Raw genomic sequence first — 13,912 nt, forward strand, 5'->3', positions numbered from 1 at the left:
CAGGAGAATGTAAGCATCTGAAGAGTAGGGGTGTCTTCACTGCTGTATCTCTAGGGTCTGCAGAGTAGCTAACACCTAGTAGCCATTGAATATATCATGGGTATACTAAGGAGGGTGTAGTCAGTGGTCAGTAGGAGAGTTAAAAAACAATCTGTTAAAACTGTCTGCCTACTTTTTATTATGATCATATGATAGCAATTCTATGCAAGTGGCAGTGATTAAAATACTCCTCCTACCCAGACAAACCACTCCCTTCTTCTCCCCTAGATATGGCATTGGAGTACATACTTGTTGAGTGAGTTCCCAGGTGGAGTAAGTGTCTTTAACAGCCCTTGCAGCATATTAGAGTTGGTGTCAGGATCCTATGAGCGATTTTGGTAATGTGCAAATGGAAGGGATACAAACCAAGGGATATTACCTGGGTCCCAGCCAGAACTCTGCATGGTGCACTGAGCCTTTAGCTGCTGTCACTAAGTCACATTCCATTCCTCACAATTAAGCCCCTCTTGCTGGCCTCTTTCTTCTGTGGCTTTGGCAGCTCAGACTGAAAGAGCTTCTGGCCTGAGTCACAAGCCCTAAGAGCTATTTCTTGCCCAGTATTCTAGGTCAAGACCAGGACCAACAATGACTAGTTATTTATCTACCTTTCTCTTTCTCCCTCTCTATCCTTGTCTGCAGCTCCACCCTTAAAGCTTTCATTTCTTTGACTCTAGAAGAGCCCCTAAAGGAGGCTGAGGGGGAGATTAATAGAGGGCACACCTTGCCTTGTTGTCAGCCAGCCCCTTAGCCTGAGATGGATTAATTATAGAAAACAAAAAGCAAAGTCATTGGAGTGGGCCCAGGCTAGCTGCTTGCCCAGTTCAAAGGGGTAGGGGTGGGGGTGTAAGAGGCACTGGCTATGTTGCTAAAAGTAGGGAGGTGAGTGGCAAAGCCTTATCTGGCTAATGACAACTTGGTCTCAGCCTAGCTGGACTGCCAGCTTTGGAGCTGCCTAAGAGTTGGCCAGGGCAAGTGACTCCATCAGCTCTGAAGTGCTTCAGGGAGACTGTTCTCAAGGTGGCAGTGACACCTGGTGGCCAGTGATGGCCAAAGCCTCCAGGCTATATACCTCTGAAGCCTCCCCATAGGCTCTGCTCTCCCATCACCCACACACATCCTGGGGTCTGTCTTCTGGGATCTGAGCTGGGCCTTATAACCCAGGGCTCTAGAGAGGTGTATGCTGCTCCTGAGACTCTTGGGAATCAGGGAGAAATCTTAGGGTGGACAAAGCTTTCAAGTCATGCCAGTAGGGGTGGCATCCTGGTGCTCTCCTTCGTGTGGCTAATCTTTTTTCATTTCCCATTACACTGCTTCCACTTTTGTTATTTTCCTGTAAAGTTTTCCAGAGTCAAAGAACTGAATTGTTAATGCAGAGATTTCAGACACCAGAGAACTTTCTATTTGGCTTGTGGGTTATATCCATGAAGAGTGATTCTAAGACAGCCTTTGGAAGCATTAGTACACATGTGGTGTCCAGGAGGAAGATGAGCCTCTTCGCCTACCTTGAGCAGGTCAGACCACGCCTGCAATATTGTTTCCAGTCTGAGGGTCACAGTATAACAAGGACAAGTTCTAACTCTAACTGGAATGTGCTCCCAGGAAAGAACCAGGAGGTTGAGGCATTTGGCAAATCTTTGAGTAAAAGTTAAAGGAGCTCCAGTTGAATAGCAATAGTCTCAAGAAGCCCATGGCTTAGTACCTTCAGCTCTCTGGTAGCTGTCATGCGAGAGGACTTGTGCCAAAAGGCAAACCTGCCAAAAGACAGGAGTAAACTCTCTAACACTAGGAGAGGAAATGGCTCCTCTGAGAAGTGGTGTGTGGCTGGGACATCATCGCTGATACTCATTCAGGGGCAAGATGAGCTACTTGTCAGGGATATGGTAAAAGGATGGGCTGGGGGCTAGGGATGTTCGAGTAGGTAACTTAAAATCTCCTTCCAGATCTAAGATGCCGTGTGCTAGCCACAGACCTGGAAAGGGCAGTAATGAGACTTCAGAATTGAAGAACTGAGGTCCATAAACCTGTAGCCTCTGGCCTCTGGTGGGACATTCTGCCAGTCCTTTTTACTGGTTTTCTGGGCTAAAGAGATACTCAAAAATATTTCCAGACAGGTCTTTCCAGCTACAGAGGCTTGAAAAGACGAAGTCTCTTGAGTACAGGACACCAAGACTGAGAAGGGGTTTCATTGGGGTCTAAAGTGCCATGCAGTTAGGGAAGAGACACAGCTCAGATCCCAAACATGGGACTAAGAAGGACTTACATAGCTTAGAAGAAGTAAATTTAGGACAAATGAAAGGCCTTCCTGCTTCCCACAGCAGAACTGGCTTTAGGGAATTTGTTCCCCAGTGAGTGTAAGCTGAAAATGTGAGGAGATTTGAGGCAGGTTCAGATAAAGTCACTAGTGACCAGATCCCTTAGCAGACTATTAAGGGAAACTGACTATTTTGGGGATGTCTTAACTTTTAAGGGACATCTTTAATCACTTGAAGCTGACATTCTGACCTTGGGTGACCTGGCCCTTAGTGCCCCCATAGGTCTCATGGACTGCCCCCATGGGACACTTCTTATGTCCTTAGGAAATCACTGATTATGGGAGGGCCCCAATCCAGGAGATGAGCTCTGCCCTCAGTGTAGCAATTTCCCTCATGAAAGGAGAAGGGGGAGCTCATCCTTGGGAACCTTTCATAACCTTTCAGAGGAAGAAAGGTGGGCACTGGTAACTGCTGAAGTGATCTCAGAAAAATCCCAAGGTGCCAGAAAACATGCTGTCCCCTTTGCTCTGACTGAACCTACAACCTTCTGACCACATTCCTTCCTGCTGCCTCATTCCCCCTGGGGTCCTAGACCGGGGGAGTGGAGCCTGGGGGAGCTGATCAGAATAGCTCTGTGGCGTGTCCGGCGAGGAGCTTGGCCTGGCCTCTTTCCTGGGGCCAGACCCTGAGACCCTTTCCCAATTTCCTGTCTCAGATATGCTGAGTAAGCACAGGCCTTCCTCCTTAGTGGGGGCAGCTGGACTCAGGCCAACAACTCTCAAAAGTTGAGTCACTCAGTGTCTTTCCTTCCTCAGCTTTCCATCCTGCTGGGACCTCAGATAGGAGCTCCTGTCTCCCAGCTTGTCTGCTGAAAGCCACAGGATAGCAAATTAAACGTGCCTTTGACAAAACCCCATAAACCCTCATCCATGGGCTTGGTTTCTCTCCTAGACAAGTGATTTCCTGTCCATCCACCCCAAGAGCTAATATTTATTGTTCTGAAATGACTCTTCCGCATCTTCAAGAACCTCATTGGAACAAGTCAGTGATATACAGAGGGCATGGTATAACCTAGCTCAGAATCCCCTACATACTGAGCTGCTATCCACCAGGTGACAGGAAGCCACCCAACAATACTTTCTCCATCAACGCATTACAGTCTAGAGCTTCGTTAGAGCTGCATTCCTTTGGATTGATATTTATTATTATCTAAATTATAGTAATGATGCTCACTTATATCATTGCTTTGCCTAGCACTGTACAGTTTACAAAGCACAGACATTACTTTGAGTCTCACCACCCTTATGTGAGATGGTTTGGGCTGCTATCTATCTCCATTTCATACATCAGCAAAGAGAATACAAATGACTTGTCCAAAGTCATACAGTTTATAAGCAGGAGAGCTGAACCTTCTGGTCCCCAGTTTAGGGAGTGGTCTACAATGCTTTGCTCCATGCCTTTTTCATGAAGGTAAAAATGGAGAGAGCTGGGCCTTTGTCACCTTGTGTAAGGGAAACCCTTGCTTTCTTTCTCCTGATAACCAGGTGCTAAACATGTCAACATAGAGGAGTTTCTGATCTACACCTGCCTTTCCTGCCTCCCTGACTTCTCAGATTGCTAAAACAGTGGGTTCAGCAAAGTGGGATACCATCCCAACCGACTTTGATGGAAAGCAGTAGCACCCTCTACTTGCCAAGCCCCTAAAAGCCTGTGCCTGCAGACACCACTTCTCAGGCTCAATAGCCCTGGGGTCTTGCTGGACTCAAGATTCTGCAGCTAAGAAGGGCTTGTATCCTATCTCAGACAGCTAAAGAACTGAAAAATGCATGAAAGAATTAATGGAAACCCAGAACCAGAGAGCCTGAAGAAGTCATCTGCCTGCAACTTCGCGACCTCCTCCATAGCATCTCTGACCAGAGTTTGTCCTGGCCCTGCTTAAATACCTCTACGGCCAGGAGGCCAGGAGGCTCACTACTACCAAGTCAGTCCTTGACCTTGATCAGATTTACATTTGACTGACTTTGATCTTCTGCTCACTTAATCCTCCCAATTGGTCTGCTTGAGGAACTGAAACTCATAAGTTAAGTAACTTTCCCGAAGTCACATGAGGAAAGATGTCATTTCCATCCTTCTCACCATCCTATCTGCTCCAGATACCCACTTTTTCCCCATGTACCTATTTTTTAATTCCACTGGTGTCCCCCTTAAAGAAACACCCAGAACTAGTTCCAGTGCTCTCTTGTGAGGCTTATCAGCTGAAAGCAAAAAACCAGTGCCCTCCCCGCCTTGAGACACTGAAGCCCCTCTCACTGTATCAAATTTTTGGCAGCAGTATTATAAATGGAGACCCTCTGAGGTCATTGTCATTCTATAAAGCTGCAGTTGTTGTTTTTCCCCCTCTTATGCTGCTGTAAAGGCCACTTATTCCCCTTTTTTTAAGTGCAGCTGAGCACAAGCATTGGACTACATATTTCTTACCTGTTTGAGTCAACTCAGCTTCCTGAGGGAAACTGCAGCTCAGTCTTGGCCATGGGCTCCTGCTGCGAGCTGGCTACAGGCCAGACTTTGGCAGTGACGCCAGAGTGGCCAGACTTTTGTGGAATTCAGCATCTCAGGCGGTTCTTGGTGACTGGAGACAGATCCCATGGCGGCCAAACCCCACGGGAATAGCCCTAAGCCTCAACAGATGGATGGCTTGTGGGTGGAGCTAGAGAGTCTCAGCCTAGCAACGGACAGTCCTAGGGGACTCTTCCCCTACCCCTCAGAGTCCCTGGGAAGTCTTCAGTCCACAACCTCTGTGGAGCCAGGAAAGGGTGAAGCTCCCTAGGCGCCAGACAAGGGTGGCCAAGGCATATTCCCAGGCTCCAGCTCAAAGGACTGCCTCTGGGAGCTCTTCCTCTGAAGCTTTTGGAAGGGAACTTTTGGGCTCAGTTCATCTATGTCTTATTTATATATTTCTGAGGCTGAGGAGATCCAGGGCCAGCCCTCATTTGTATGATTACCCCTGTCAGCTCATCCAATGAGTATCTGGAGTTCTACCATTCGAGCTTAATCTATGGGATTTCAAAGGGTCTCCCCCCAGCCCCAACCCCGGAATCATAAGTTGTCAGGATAGAAGGAACCATAGTGTTCACCTCATCTATCTCATATTTAGTGAAGGAATATTCTCTACAATATCTTTGTCCTAATTCTCTAGCCTCTGCATGAACATACCCACCTCCCAAGATAGCCTCCTCCACTGATTTTACTATAGAAAGTTCTTCCCATAACTAAAATTCTACCTTTCTGGAGTTTTGCCCATTGGCCCTGGTTCTGCTCTCTTGTTATATGGTCTTCCATAACCCTATCTAAAAATAACAATTCTCTTGGAGGAGAACATCTTAAGCTGTTCCTGACCAATGTCTGAGGTGATTGGCAGCCATCGATGGTATGGGGTGAGGCCCCAGGAAAGGAGACTGGCAAGAGCCAGTCTAATGACTCCACAAACTATATGAACTTTACTGTCTTTCATCTGAGTATCCTTCTCAGGCAATGAGAAACCATAACACTGATAGCTTGTCAGGGAGACCAGAGGAGGCTTTACTATCACAACTAAATAAAGTTCTCTGAAGCCTAGGAATAGAGCATTGCAGGGGATATTCCATCATGGGATTAAGACTTGGGTAATGACAGAGTTTCAGAGGAAATTCCTCATCAATATCACCATCATCTGTTGCATTTTACTTAGCACCTACTGGGGCCAGATGCTTATAGATACCTAGATAGATGAATAGATAGATGATAGATAGATGATAGATGATAGATAGATAGATAGATAGATAGATAGATAGATAGATAGATAGATAATCTCAGTTAACATCACAGAAACCTTGTGAAAAGAGGTGGGTCCAGAGGGGTGAAATAACTTGCCCAAGTTCACAAAGCTGGTAAATGGCAGATCTGGATTGAATCCAAGGTCTTTGCAGCCCAAAGGCCCAAATTCCTCAGTCACTCTTCTGCCCAATCTTAAAGACTTGCTGCTGGACACCTAGGCAGCAGTGTATGTGTATGTGTGTTGGGGGTGAGGTTGATGTCCAGGCCCAGTCTTAGCATGTCAGAAGCCCAGGTAGAAAGGCCACCCTGTTACCTGTGCAGCCATTATCAAACACTATATTCTGGCCCCAGACTTCACTAGTTGGCAGCCAGGTCAAGAGAAAGAAGAGATCACAGTGGGAAAGAACTCTTGGGCCTAAAGTGCCCCTGGGTTAGGCAGTCTTGATGGAAGCAATTTCTGCTTCTTTGAGGCTTGTTTTAACTTTACCTTCTGCATCTGATATACAGGCACATATAGCAGGTCTCAAATTTAATTCCCTAACCTGAGCATTTTCAGAGCTGCTCCCTGGAGTTGATACCAAATACAATATGGTATCATATTACACATACAAAACTTCTATGATTGAACATTTCTCTCCTAAAGACTTATGCTCTAGTCCTTTTTGGATTTTCACCATTATTGTACTTCATGTTCATTTATTTAACAAACATTTATTAAGGACCTCTTATATACTCAGCCCTGTGCTTGATGGTGTTGGTAAAATGTCGATAGTCTTGAATTTTCCAAAATATTCCTAATTCCAACTGTTTTAACTTTTTAAATAAATAGTTCCTGTACAGGCCATATATCCCCATTTTTCTTTGAGAACAAGGGGCATTGCATTTGTCAGGAATTAGGGGAAGATGAAGACACGTAGTCTGTGCCCTGAAGGATCTGTCAGTCTTGTTGGGAGCATCATCCCAGTCTTTAGGATCATAACACAACACTACGAAGACCCTCTTCAGTAGTATGAGTCTTCTAAGTGCTGTTTCAGGATGTCAGAGCAGAGATCACAGTCAAAAGGGGCAGTCAGAAGGGAATATTTCATGGATGAGGTAGAAAGTGACTTAGACATCTAGGATGTATTGGATGGGATTGGTAAAACAGGTGGAAAGGTATTCCTGGAGGGTAACATGGTGTGGCCTAGCCTAGAGAATAAAGAGTGAGGGGTTGTGCCTGGAGGGAGCAGGTGTGTTTAGGACATGAGGGAGAGAGAAGGCTAGGAAGGTCATTTCCAACCATGCTGAAGCAAGTTTTAGATGTCAGCCTGAGGGATATGGTTGTCATCCTGTTGGCAATGGGAAGAAAATGTGAGCATCAGGTTGCCTAGCCTCACAGCCCATCTGCATCAGCCTCTACCGTGTAACCCTGGGCAAATTACCTGACTTGGTTAGGCCTCAGTTTCTTTGTCGAAAGATTAGGGGTGTTGATAATAATAGCATCTACCTCATAGAGGTCCTTTGAGGTTTGCGATACTTTATCAAAATGTCCATCATGTTACCTGTCACATATGCATGTGTTAGCTATACATTATTAGAGCAGTCAAGTGACACAATTTGGGAAGGAGTGTAGGAGGACACTAGGTAGGCACAGAGGGATAGATTGGAGAGAGAGGAGACTAAAGCATGAGGAGACTATTCTGGTAGTAGTAGTAGTAGTGGTAGTAGTAGTGGTAGTAGTGGTAGTAGTAGTGGTAGTAGTAGTGGTAGTAGTAGTAGTAGTAGTGGTAGTAGTAGTAGTAGTGGTGGTAGTAGTAGTAGTAGTGGTAGTGGTAGTAGTAGTAGTGGTAGTAGTAGTAGTGGTAGTAGTAGTAGTAGTAGTGGTAGTAGTAGTAGTAGTAGTGGTAGTAGTAGTGGTAGTAGTAGTAGTAATCTAGTAGTCTAAGCAAGATATAGTACAGGCTTGACCAGCAATGGTCAGGAGAAGGTGGTGAATCTTAGATGTTGAGAGGGAAAAACTGATGGGTCTTGCTGCTGACTGGATGGTGTGATCTCTAGCTGGTGTGTTGAGTGTGGGTATTTCCGTGTCAGAGCTCAGACCAAGCACCGTAACATTGCTTGGAAGAAGGAGAGGGGAAGTATTGGTGTGCTTGCTGTGATCTGTGAGAGGGTGGGGATTGTAGATAGAACAGCACCCTCTGATGTGGTGTCACGAAGGACATTTCAAATGTCCCCTGCCTCCTACTGCCCTAATTCCTTTTAGTAGGATAGGTTTAGGCAATGCTGTTAAAGACCATGACACTGGAGAGGGTAACACTTCAACTGTCCTTGAGTGGGGCTGAGGCCTTGGTAGGCAGGAGAGGAGAGGAGACTGATGGTGAGAATGGAAGGGCCGTAGGAAATGGGGAAGAGGAGAAACAGTTTTCATGTGGGAGTAGGGCTTAGGGGCACGTCACGAGGGAGAGAAGCACTGAAAAAGGAAGTGGGAGAATGCTAAAGACATGCTCGGCCCATTTCACAGCCTTGCCCCTGCAACTCCCTCTGTGACATCACCACTGGCACGCTTGGCAACTCGTAGGCTTTATAGAGCATTTCCCTTGTACTGAATTTAAGCTCCAAATGCTCACTGCCTTTAATTCCAATGTTAGACAAACTGAAGTCACATGCATCTTCGATCCTGTCAGGCCATAATCAGAATTACAGCTGGGAGGAGAGGAAGCATGGGAGTGGAGCCATGTTGTTGAATAAAATATATTTATGCTATTTGAGAAGAAAAAACAGCTTGGCCTTGAGTACTTTTACAAGCATTAACATCTTACTCTTTCCCTCTGGGTAAGGGAGGTTTGGGGGAAACAGATGACTGCCCCCTCCTTCAAGTCCTTCTCTGTGGGAGTTCCGGCATAGCCCAAAGTGTGGATCTGACTCCAGAGCCAGCTAGAGCTGATCCAACCCCAGAGTTAACTCTGCAAGAGAAGTGAGGCAAGTCTGGACTCATCACCTGGTCCAGCCCCTGCTCTCGGGGCCCCTGGAGTCCCCTAAAGCCCAACCCACTCTCTGGAGTTTGGTGTTGATCCTCCCTTTCCTTCAGGAGGCCAGGCCTGTGAGTACAACGAGGAACTGGACAGCAGGTAGCCACCAGAGAAGAAACCAGGTGCTGTTAGAAGACTCAAAGCTTCTAGACAAAATAAGTCTAAGAGGGAGGGAAATGAAAAGGGGGGTTGGGGATCACAGACACTGCCTATCAGTGTGGGACTAAGCCCCAGACTGCCTAGACCTGTGCCCCAGCAACACCCCAGAGGTTGAGAACCCCTTTGAGGTGTTTCTGGAACAGCAGAAGCCTCTAGGCCAGATCCCATGGTCCCCATCAGATCCCACTGCACTCATGCCACAGGGTTTCTCTTTGGAATCTGTTCGGAGTTTTGTTTTTATCTCTTTTGCATTTTGTCTTCCAGAGTGGAACACTTAAGGATCCGGACTCGAGCAAGACCCCACCTCAGCGGCCAGCCCCCCAAGGTTGTTTACAGTATATTCTCGACTGTAATGGCATTGCAGTAGGGCCAAAACAAGTCCAAGCTTCTTAAAGTGATTGGTAGTTCATTTTTCAAAGCAGAAATTTTAAGCCAAAAACAAACAAGGGAAGAAAGGAAAGCGGGGAGGGGAGCAACAGACCCTCCCATTGGTGCCGTTTCTGCGTTCTTTCAATGCTGACTGGACTGTGTTTTCCTATGCAGTGTCAGCTCCTCTGTCTGGTTGTTTACCTGTTCCTGTTCGTGCTTGTAATGCTCACTTATGTTTCTCTGTATAACTTGTGTTTCCAGGGCTGTTTGTCAACAGTGTACAAAAGAATTGTGCCTCTCCCAAGTCCAGTGTGACTCTATCTTCTGGGTGGTTTGATAGTATTTTTTTTAAAGCATTACATAATGTGGGGTGAAATAGGACTGGGGGGATGGACAGGGGAGAAACAAAGACCACAAAAATAAAACCCAACTCCTCTCCTTCTCCGCACCCCCCAGGCTCAGATTAAAGCGCCCCCCCACCCCCTGCTTACCTCCATGAGTGTGCTTGGGATCTTCAATGAATTGTGCTTTTTGCTTCCTTTCTGCATGACTAGGGTAAATAGATAAAAGTTTAAGAGATTTTCAAGGTCTAATTTCCATAGCTTCATCCGTTGAATCTGAAGGCATCCACCTTTTTCTCCATTTGCTAAAATTTGGTGCAGTTTGAGTTTATGTGAATAGGCTGGCTGTGCCTGTAGAGCTCTTGTGTTTTTAGTGATGACATGAAATATAAAGAACAAGCTATTTCCAGGAATGTGTTCTGTATTTTACATCCCAGTGTACCTTCTTTTTTATTATTAACTAATTAGCTATGAGATTAGACAAAAAAAAAAAAAAATGGGGCCGCTGATGTGCAATATCAAAGTGAACTTGTGAGTATTTTCTGTGTGTTGATCTCAGTCCCCCTAAGTTGTTTCTTCTTTGCTGCTGTTTCTGAATTGGCCATATTATGCGCTTCTGTGGAACTGAGGCTGCTTTGTATTCCCCAAAGCCTGACCTATGTACAGAGATGATACTTAGCAACTGTGGACATAGGATGCAGGAAACTACTGAAAGTCTGAGAAGGAGTCCACCATTCTGCTCTTGGCCTCTCCCTAGGCAATCATGAGACCAAATCAGAAATGTCCCATTTCACAGATGGGGTACACTGCCTACAGAACTCTGAGGTGGACTCCTGCTTTCATTTTCAGCTGTAACAAGAGCCCTCCAGAGGCCAGAGAATGAGGAGTGTTATCTTTCCTGGGAAGAACTGTCTCTGATTTTAGCTCGTGTGTGTTTGGGGCAGAGGCTCCACAGCCATGGCTCTCGAAGAAACCTCACCAGTCTGTCCTCTTTGCTCTGACACACAGTTCCTGGGCAGTGATGAGGCAGTTAATTAAAGCAGGCCTCGGCTTCAGTGCCTCATCTTGCCATCTCCTAGCCAGGTTGGGATGGGCGCTGAGTGGTCTCCTCTAGCACTGTGGTCTGTGGGAGTTCATGCCAGCAGTTTGCATTTTAAAGAAGTGCTTCTAGCTCTACTGTTACATTCCTCTCACTTCCATACTGATGAATGTTACCATTCTGGATTCCAGGTCTGAGGAGTAGTGTTGATAGTATGATGTATGTGTCAAGGGCACGTGCCCTAGTTTCTTCTTTGGTTGCGGGCAGATTCTGAGGCTACGGGGAAATGCACTGAGTGTGAGTGTTCTCATCTGTGATCCCTCCCTTAGATGGTGATGCTGGTCGATCTGTTGTAAATATATACATATATGCATTTATGCACTTCCAGGTGGGTTGCGTAAGAATCAGGTCCTTAAATACCTCCCAATCTGATGAAATGGTAGAAAGGAATAAAGCAACATTTCCCAGAATGGAGGAATACATTTTTATTTTTATTTTTACTTTTGTCCAAGTAGTGAGCTGATGGTGGTGTTGCTTCTCTGCATGTTATCAGTGTGAACATCCAGGTGCTTTTCATGTGACATTTGTGAGCCACAAATACAAAGTTGCCATTTGAATTCAGTCAGGCTCCAGGGTGGTGTTAGCCAAAGTTTCTCAGGTGGGGGAGAAACTAAAGCAGGCAGCCTAACCTGACTATCATGTGCCCTCAGGCAGCATGCTAAGGGACAACTCTGTGGCCTGGGGGACATCCATGTCACAGTATAGGATTGCTGTTCAGGTGTTTTATACCCATTTCTTTTCTGATGTTGTCCCCTTTTTTTGTACTGATCCAGCTGGGAGAACCTCAGCCAATGCTGGAAGTGTGATTTAAGTACCTCTCTTTTGTGACTCTCTTGTACAGCTTAATGTGCAATAAAGGAAAAGTTATATCTGTCTTCAGTGTTAAGTTGTAAAGTTTCTGGCTATTCAAGCATCTCTGTACAAGTGGGAAAGAACTCAGGTTCCTGGTAGAAGAGGCTGAGCCATCAACCTGCTGTACTTTACAAGAAAAGGCTGATACAGATGAAGCCAAACTTTGGAAGAGGCAAAAACTGGCTAACGTGAAATATGCTGATCTGTCATCTTCATCTTCACTGGTTATCTGATTTGAACTTTGAACTTCAAGTTTTCAATCCAAAATTCCATTTGTGTATTTATTTATGTAAAACTAACTCTGGTATTCATTGGTAATTGATACGGTGGAGTCCATGCCATGTAGTAGGGAGATGGGCTGATAATCATGGGTGCACAGTGGTGTAGATGGATAATTCTGCCTCTCCAGAGGGTATAGGTATTCTGGTGTTTCTAAGATACTAAGTTACAACACAACTCTTAGCTGCTTTTGAGTTTCTATAAGCCTACTCCTTCCAGCTGGTCCATGAATGTGGACGCCGGGAGTGAGACTTGAGAAATTGGATCTCTCGGGCCAATTATGCATCGTTCCAACAGTCAGTATGCACTGATGAGGACATCTATTAAGTCAAAAGATGACTAAGGAACCCCCGCCCCTTAGCAAAATCTGAGCAATCAGGTATCACACTTACTGCCTGACAACCCCCAGAGGAAGGATGGCCTTTTGCCCCTCCAGGCCACCGGATGGTTTTCTGTCTCATGCTGAGAGAATGGTATCCTGGTCCTTTTGGGGGTGGGGGTGGAGGTGGGAGGCTGCTTCTTTGTGGGATGGTGCCCACAACATTCCCAGGGGAGAATAGGGCTTGGGTTTCTGGAGAATTTCACCACACACACGGGGGAGGGAGAGGAGACCCCTGAGGATGGTACTAAGAGGCAAAAGAGCACATGGAAACAGAATATTCCCCCTAGTCATCTGCTTGAGTTAATGTTAAAATGAAGCTCTGGTGGGGCGGGGCTTGGCAGTCAGACACGTGCAGGTCAGGAGCTGGACAGGGCCCAGTTCTGTAAAAACAATGCAAGTCTGTGATCATTAATGACCATAAAGCACACAATACTTTTTGAAGAACTTTCTTGTCCATTAACATCTTTGAAACACTACCTTCTTGAAAGACAACTAAGACTAAGGATTACTTTTTCATAGTTTTATGGTTGTAAACATCAAGGCCCAGAGAAGTTCTCTGACTTGCTCAGGGAGTCACTGATGGACTGTGTCTTGACTTTCTGATTGCCAGACCTATGCTCTGTACTGCCTTGTACTGCATCTACAGTGTAGAACCTGAGACCTCCTAGTAAACCGTGGGGCACGTTGCCCTCTACCTGAGGAACCTCTGGGGAAGAGGAGTGGGGTCCCTCTGGTCTGGGGGGGGCCTTCTGTAAAAGAGCTTGCTTCTGATCAGGGCCCCTCATCCCATGGTTTCTTCCTTGTCCTCCTGACGTCTGCTGTGCCTGAGGTGCTGTGTCTCTGAGGAGGTGCAAGTAGTGGCAGTTGTATGAGGGAAACCAGGGGCTGGCTCTGGAGCCCGACAGAGCCTCGGGTGGCTTCTTGTAATAGAGCTTATCCTTTTGGTGATTAACTAATCTCATCCTTTAAGACGTAGATTCTAATAAGAAAACCCTTTGATACGGTTAAATTATGAAGTTTTTCTTGTACTGAACCTAGGGGGCCCTGGGCAACCCCAAGGAATGCAACCCCCAGGCAAGGTGATGCCTCCACGTCGGCCTCCCCCTGGACCATCACTGCCACCTTCCTCCTCTTCCTCCTCCTCCTCTTCCTCCACCACCCACGGAGATGCACCCTCCAGCAGCAGCTCCCTGGCAGAGGCCCAGCCACCCCCGGCCGCTCCACCACAGAAGCCCCAGCCTCACCCACAGCTCAAGTAAGAGACAACTCAGCAGCTCCTTCCCCTCCCCTCTTCCTGCCCCTCCTCACAGACCTTAGGC

The 13,912-nt window shown here is 46.4% G+C and overlaps 1 protein-coding gene across 1 annotated transcript in view; it reads left to right on the plus strand.

Moving 5' to 3' along the window:
- The window catches only part of SYN2 (synapsin II), a 206,058-nt gene that overhangs the window by 188,703 nt on the left and 3,443 nt on the right, over positions 1-13,912 (plus strand). Inside the window, exons 11-12 of the mRNA XM_027583091.2 lie at positions 9,536-9,596; positions 13,632-13,848. Of these exons, the coding sequence (XP_027438892.2) occupies positions 9,536-9,596; positions 13,632-13,848 (278 nt within the window). The remainder of the gene's footprint in view (positions 1-9,535; positions 9,597-13,631; positions 13,849-13,912) is intronic.

Source organism: Zalophus californianus, chromosome 1 (assembly GCF_009762305.2).
Source record: "Zalophus californianus isolate mZalCal1 chromosome 1, mZalCal1.pri.v2, whole genome shotgun sequence".
In the NCBI taxonomy this organism is placed as follows: domain Eukaryota; kingdom Metazoa; phylum Chordata; class Mammalia; order Carnivora; family Otariidae; genus Zalophus; species Zalophus californianus.